The following is a 7,395-nucleotide window of genomic DNA, read 5'->3' as shown; positions in this document are numbered from 1 at the left end:
ATTTGGGGTGGATCGAAGGCGACAAAACCCTAAATCAGTAAGCTAGGTCATTTGGGGTGGATCGACGTCGAGAAAACACCAAATGAGTAAGTTTGGGCCAAAACACAACTTAGGTCTCACCTTAATTCGGCCAAAACTTTCCTCACACAACATTAATCACAAACCATAACATAAAATGAAAGAACACATCAAATGACCCAACTTAGTACTTAAGATTCATAGTTCAAGGACATAACTTAGTCTTCATCACAAATAACCCAACTACAGAATTAATAGAGTTCAACACAGCCAAAGTTAACACATTACAAGCTTTAGTCCAAAGCTATTACAAAAGATAATGACCCACATGGTCAGACTACAACTCAACTTAGTCTTCATCACAAATAGCCTTAATCTGGTGAAGCTTTCTCTTGTTACTATCACCTGCTGTCTTGAGTTCAACAATGCAGGAAGCAAGAGTACTCTTCTCCATGGTCAACTTCTCCTTCTCTTTCATCAGCTCAGCAATGCAACTGTCCACCTGATCCTTCTCTTTCTTCAGGTCATCCTTCTCTTTCTTCAGGTCAGCATAGCAAATCTCCAAAGTCCTCTTATCAGAGCTCATCTTTTCCTTCTCTTTGAGATGCTTGAACTTCAAATTCCTAATGACAGTGGCTTGAGCTACATGAATTAACTTTAACTGGTCATGAGCAGCCTTCCATTTTTTGATCTCCTCGTCCTTTGCAAAGCTGCTTTCCACACTGATTGTAATGTTCTCAGCATCATCATTCTTATGATTTACCTCACGCAGGTTATCCTGTGAATCTAGGAGGTTGTTAACATCTTCAACAAGCTTCTCATATGTCTCCTGCAGCTCTTTTTTTGCTGTGTGAGTATGTGTACAGTAGATGAATGCTCCAGGCATGCCATCCTATTGTCATGCTGGCTACGCTCATACATAAGCCACAGCTTGTGAAGAGCATTCTGCAGATGATTTGGCCACTCCTCATCTACCCACTGCACTAATCCACAATTATTAGCACCCTGCAAAGAAGTTACAGATTAAATTAGTTACAGAAAAAATCAATTAAGTTAATGTACCACATTCAGTTAGGTTAAAGTACAAGATTCAATTAAGTTAATTGATCAGATTCAGTTAAGTTAATTATCAGATTCAGTTAAGTTAATTGATCAGATTCAGTTAAGTTAATCTACCATATTCAGTTAAGTCAATCTACCATATTCAGTTAAGTTTATCTACCAGATTCAGTTAATAAAGAGTTACTATCAACCATAGAACAGTTACTACAAACCCTAGAACAGAACATGAACAGTACCTATGAACCCTAGAACATGAACAGTAAATATGAACCCTAGATGATGAACTGGACTGCTGCAAAGCTAGGACTAAATACTTATTTCAGGGGCACAGGCAATGAACCTCCTCCCAGTGCTTATCCCCTCGAATGCAACACATTTCCTCCCTGGATTCCCATGCTCGCACATCACCATCAAATCGTCAGCAGCACCCTCGAACAACGGGTCATCACTCGTAGCTGGGATCTGGGCAATCCAACACAAACTTGTTCAAATCGAGCAGAACTAGTAGAACCCTAGAACACGTACTCCCTAGAACACAAATGAGCGGCGGCCAAAACAAATAGAGAACCAGAGGAACAACTGACCTTGAGAGGGGAGTCGGGAGTGAGGTTGTACTGCGCGGCGAAGCCATCAGTGCTTTCGCTCTCGCTCCAGGACACCATGTTCCCCTCTCCCTCCAGGACGCCATGGCGGCCGCCGGCTGCCGGAGAGGAAGAGGAGAACGAAGGAGGGAGAGAGAGTGCGGGCGAGATTTGTGAGAGAGCTGGTGCGGTCGGGCGAGCCGACCGCGTCGGTTTGACCAAGTAGTGAGTAACGGCGCCGTCCGCCTCGCCGTTACGCCACGTCACCTATTTTGGGTCCCACCTGTCGGAAACGCCCTCAGAGGCTGCAAATCAAGCGATCAGTGCTTTTTGCAAAAAGTTTACCGAATGCGCGGTGTCTTTTGCAAATGATTAGAGACCAGATTGTTTTCTGCGGAAGAAGCCTCGAATGTGGTGGTTTTTTGCAATTAACTCGTCTCCCGGGCGAGACACGACGGCCGGCGGGATCCGCGCCGCCAAGCACCCTCGCTGCCGCGGCCGGAGAGAGTCAGGAATGTTCGTTTTGCAGGCGAGCGGCGCGGCGGCTTGATAGGTGGTGGCGCTGACGGCCACGAACGCGCGCCTCTACGACGCCGCCGCCGCCGCCATCCCGGCGCTCCTCGACTCACCTCTTCGACGCCGACGCGCTCAAGCGCCTCCTTGTCGTCATAGCGCAGGGCGTCGACGTCGCCCACTCTTGCCGCAGGTTCGGTTCGGTCAAATCCCTCCTCCTCTCGCCCCATGCGCCGCGGATACTGACGGAATTTCCACTACTGGCTGGCGGCTGCGTGCAGGTGGTCAAAGAACGTGGCGGCGCAGTCGCCTACCTCTGCTACCTGCGCCGTCGCTGGAGGTGAAGAAGCTAATCTGCCTCTACTAGAGTCGCCGGGCGCCGGATTGCTAACAAGAAATGGAAAGGCAAGAGGGGGCCTTTAAGCCGGGCTCTGCGCTCCAGCGCCCGCCATCAGTTCGACGAAATGCCGCCTACCCTCCTCCTTAGGTGCTCTGTACACGGCCGACGGGCGGAGCCGCTTGTGCAGGACACGCTGGAAGATCATCGTGCGCAAGTAGTTCTACCGCATGTCATCATGGCCTCTCGGGGAACCGAGTTGAATGGACATGTGGTCGACACACTGCTCCGGGAGAAAGGTAGATGGATGGCATCACGGAGCCGAACACGACCACCAACTAAGGCTACAGTTTTCATGGTGATCAAGGCACTGCTTTGCGAGCGTCGACTGGCTGGGTGGTCCACACGCGGGGTGCTCCGACTAAATTCGCGGCGAGGGTGTGTCTACTGAAATAAGTGCTTGATCAGATGACCAGATAAGTGATGTGTCCCTGCTTTCTTTCTTTGTTTAAGAGGCACTGCATTTGTTTCCTTTGATCTATATCCATTAGCAAATGCGGCTGTCCATGAACTCGCTCAACTAGCTTTTACGTGTACAACACATTGTAATGTATGGCTTCTACAAAGCTTGAGATTGTAGCACTTACTCAATTTTTTTTGTGGCAAAACAGTTGTAACATGCTATGTATTTCCAATCTATCCGATCAGGAGATTGGGAATGAGACACACACAAAAGAATCTTCAAGAGTTTGGAGGGAGGATAAGAGCAGAAACAGTACAGAAACTAAGCACCCAGACTGCTTGAGATTGTGACACTTATTCTTAGTAATCAATATAGCTCTCTTTTCTCACTGACAAATGTGTGTCTGTTCGTGTAACTTTGTAATTACATTGCTAATCTTGGTGATAACTGACACTGCTGTCATACTTGCTGTATGGTCCATGACAATATGTGAATACTCCAATCTACTGTTCTTATTCAGTAAATCTCATTGTGATCATGTTAATGCTAATCATGTACTGGAAATTCCGGTAAAGAAACAATGTAGGGTAAACTCAATCATTATTCTGTTTCCATACTCAACTTGAAGAGCCAACATATTCTACCATGTCAAATAATAATAATTCTGCTGGCTTAAATCAATATCATATCTGGCAGTGACAGGTTGTTATTCTTATCTGAATTTGACCCTTCAACCTTTCTACCTTATAATTAACACGTTTACGTTATAAAAAGAAGAATTGAAGTTCCACTGTGCAATCAAAGTCATGGCCTCAAAATGACAAATCTGCTGATCTAAAACAAACTCTAGTAGTGACAGGTTGTTAATTTATTATATCCTGATGTGAATTAGACCTAATCTTTCATGCAACCTTCCTATTAGCAGCCCCTGAGATTGATAAGCACGTTGACCCTAACGGGCTGCCCAATAAGCAGTCTGAACAGCATATAAAACATAGAATTGAAGGGCACCATCACCATCTCCTTCCTAATCTTGCCCTCTAAGGTTCAAGGTCTTCGGAGGTTGGGTGTGCTGCATGCAAAGCCATGGCTTCCAAAAAGATGGCGCACATTATGACTCAAGGACAAGGGGAAACTAGCTATACTCAACTCTAGTATTCAGGTATTTTCTCTTCTGTCTATTAATTTAGTACTGTTGTCTCTACGGTCTCTTGGAACTTGGCTTCCGAAGATTCTCTCACCAAGAATTTGTTCACAATATATCTTATATTACTGGCATTTAAATTAACACCATTATGCAAAATAAGAACAAGAATTGGGATAGATTTAGATTTTTCTGAATAAGTACATGTCAACTGCAGAATGCTGAGCAGAAGAAGATGAAAAAACCCTGATTGAAGCGGTCATCATTGAATTATGCAGCAGCACCGGCACCTTGCAGCCCAGCAAGATGATGATCGTGGACTTGGGCTGCTCCACTGGTCCAAATGCGCTTGCATTGGTATCGATCACCGTTGAGGCGATCCACGCTAATTGTCTTCAGTTCCAGCAACCACCACCGGAAGTGTGTGTGCTCCTCAACGATCTCCCCGAGAACGACTTCAACACGGTGGTGAAGAGCCTGGTCACGCCCCGTCAAAGCAGCGATCCTGTTGCCGTGACCGGTATCACACCAGGCTCGTTTTACGAGCGGCTCTTCACCAGTGAATCCTTGCATCTTGTTTGCTCGTCCAATAGCTTGCATTGGCTCTCAAAGGTGTGAGTTTGATGCTACTGGATGGATCAATCCACTGCATTACTCATTGACTCTGTAAGCAAAACCTTATGTTTACAGGCTCCAGAAGATCTAACAAAAAATCTCATCCCAGCATATGACATTGATGAGCATTCTAGGCATGAAAGGCTCTTCCCATGGTGCTTGAGGCTTATGCAAAACAGTACAGAAAAGATTTCACACTTTTTCTGGAGCTGAGAGCCAAAGAGTTGGTCTCAGGAGGCCGAATGATTGTTTCTCTGGTAGGGAGGCGTTCTGATGCAATCGCCACCAAATTCTCTTATATTTTAGAATTGTAGCTCAGATTCTATGTGTCATGGTCTCAGAGGTAAACTGCTTTACTTTCTTTTCTAGCATGTATCTTTTGCGATCGAACTCGTGCGAGCACTATATTTGACCTCATGATCTTATGGTTATATAAACAGGGTGTGATTGAAAAAAAAGTTTGTTCCTTTTATGGGCTATTGTATGAATCTTCCAGCAAAGAGCTGAGGGAAATCATCCAAGAAGAGGGCTCCTTTTCAATCAGGGAGATGCGGGCACATGACCCTAGAACCGATATGAACAATGCTCTCAGCACCCCAGGCAGGTTCACGAGATTTCTTAGAGCTTTGTTTGAGCCGGTATTGGTCCAACATTTTGGAGATGTCATGGATGAATTCGTGAAGACCACGGAGCGGCGGTGGGTCCTAGAGGGAAGCTTGCAAGAGGAGAGGGCTAGATGTCCTTATGCTATGCTGGTTGTATCCCTTGCAAAGGCATGATTATCAGGTCCCTAAAGGTAACATCACATTTGATGATAGTGAACAGATGCTTTCTTTGAGGCCAAACGTGTGCCCACTTGATTCTGTAGACTAAAATCCATAGCGTGCTTTGAAGGTATTCAACATTCTGATGTATACCATATGCACATGTTTAACGGAACCATTTTTTTTATGGAACATGGTCATGGATGAATTCATAAGGGCCGAAAAGAAGCACTGGAGCCTGCAACGCAGCTCGCAAGCTGTGTGTACCAAAACCCGAGAGTGATGCTGGTTTTATCGGGGGGTTTTCGACAAAGGGTGGATTTTATCCTTACCAAGGCATGACATGGCAACTGGTGTGTGACTTCTTAGCTTATATCTATCACAATGGCATGGCATGTTCGTAAAATTGAAGAGACAAAAAGATAAGTACCTGCTGAAATAAAATTTTAATTATCATTGTCAAGTGTTTGTATCTTCCCCTTATCTGACAATGTAGTTGAGTTTAATATTGATGTTCCGCTGATGTATAGGAAATTCCCTTCTGTTCATATGGTAATTTGAAAAATAGAATAGGACTCCTCACTAGTACAGAACATGCCATCTCTAGCTGTTCAAAAAACTCATCAGTGGCGGTTTACAGGACCGCCAGATCGTCAGTGATAGGTCAGTCCATCAGAGGCAGTTACCAACCGCCTGAAAGGACAATATGTGAGCACTCCAGTTAGTATCTGATTGTATATTCAATATGGTGCTTGTGTAATGCTAGTATTGTGCTAGGAATTACAGTAAAAATATATATGCCGGAAATTCAGTTAGTATCTGATTGTATATTCAACTGGAAGAGCCAACAAAATTTAACCATGTCAAATAACGATCCTGTTGGTCTAAACAAATATCCTCTGTAGTAGTGACAGATTGTTTTTCTTATCCGAATTCGACCCTTTAGTCTTTCTAGCTGGCCCAAACAGCAGTTACAAATAACAGATTGAGAAGCACATTGACCATTTTATTGCCCAAAGCAGCCAGAACAGTCATCCCTGTTGAGCACTGTAAAAGAAAATTTGAACTTCCAGCGCAAGCGGAGCAATGGCCTCAAAACAACAGGTAGCTGGTATAAGACAAACTCTGGTAGTGATAGGTTGTTAATGTATTATATGCTGATTTGGGTTTGACCGAATCTTTCATTAAACCTGTGTATGAGCTGGCCCTAGGATTGATAAGCACGTTGACCCATTTGCTTTGCCCAATAAGCAGCCAGAAGAGCCATCCCCAGCTAGCATAAAAAAACAAGAGCTGAACTTCCAGTACATCGTTGCCAACTCACCGCCTGCTTCCTAATCTTGCTCTCTCAGGTTCAAGTCTCTGGAGGTTAGCCCTGCTGCAAGCAAAGCCATGGCTTCCAAACAGATGGTGCATATGAATCATGGACAAGGCGAAACTAGCTACGCTCACAACTCCAGTTTTCAGGTAATTTCTGCTCTCTTAATTAGCTGACGAGTGTTGTTTCTACGGCCCCTTCTCCTGAAACTTGGCTTCTGAAGACTGTCTCATCAGGAATTTGCTCATAATATATCTTACATTACTAACAACTAAAGTAACACCATAATGAAAAATAAAAACAATATTGGGAAAGATTAAACTAGATTTCTGAAGAAGTACGAGTCGACTGCAGAGTGCTGAGCAGAACAGGATGAAGCCCCTGATAGAAGCAGTGATCGTCGAATTATGCAGCAACACCACCACCATGTCCCACGGGAAGATGGTGATTGCTGACTTGGGCTGCTCCTGTGGCCCAAATGCGGTAGCACTGGTGTCCATCGCCCTCGAGGCCACCCACAGCCACTTTCTTTGGTTGCGGCAGCCACCCCCCGGAGACTCTGTAATCCTCTCTGTGCTCC

At 44.9% G+C, this 7,395-nt stretch overlaps 1 protein-coding gene and 1 pseudogene across 1 annotated transcript; one reads left to right on the top strand and one right to left on the bottom strand.

Annotated features, from left to right (window-relative positions):
• Positions 1 to 367: 367 nt before the first annotated feature.
• LOC125527792 lies at positions 368 to 1,742 on the bottom strand. Its single transcript, XM_048692302.1, has 4 exons — positions 1,665 to 1,742; positions 1,401 to 1,542; positions 883 to 1,025; positions 368 to 847 (listed from the first exon to the last, which is right to left on the bottom strand). Exons 1-4 carry the CDS (start codon positions 1,740 to 1,742, stop codon positions 368 to 370), a joined length of 843 nt encoding a protein of 280 aa, XP_048548259.1.
• Positions 1,743 to 2,056: 314 nt separating this feature from the next.
• On the top strand, positions 2,057 to 7,379 carry LOC125527791 (annotated as a pseudogene).
• Positions 7,380 to 7,395: the final 16 nt, after the last annotated feature.

The sequence above is a fragment of the Triticum urartu genome, unplaced genomic scaffold (assembly GCF_003073215.2).
Source record: "Triticum urartu cultivar G1812 unplaced genomic scaffold, Tu2.1 TuUngrouped_contig_4414, whole genome shotgun sequence".
NCBI classification, from domain to species: domain Eukaryota; kingdom Viridiplantae; phylum Streptophyta; class Magnoliopsida; order Poales; family Poaceae; genus Triticum; species Triticum urartu.
The sequence above is the reverse complement of the archived record's forward strand: the minus strand, read 5'-3'. Positions and strand labels throughout refer to the sequence as shown.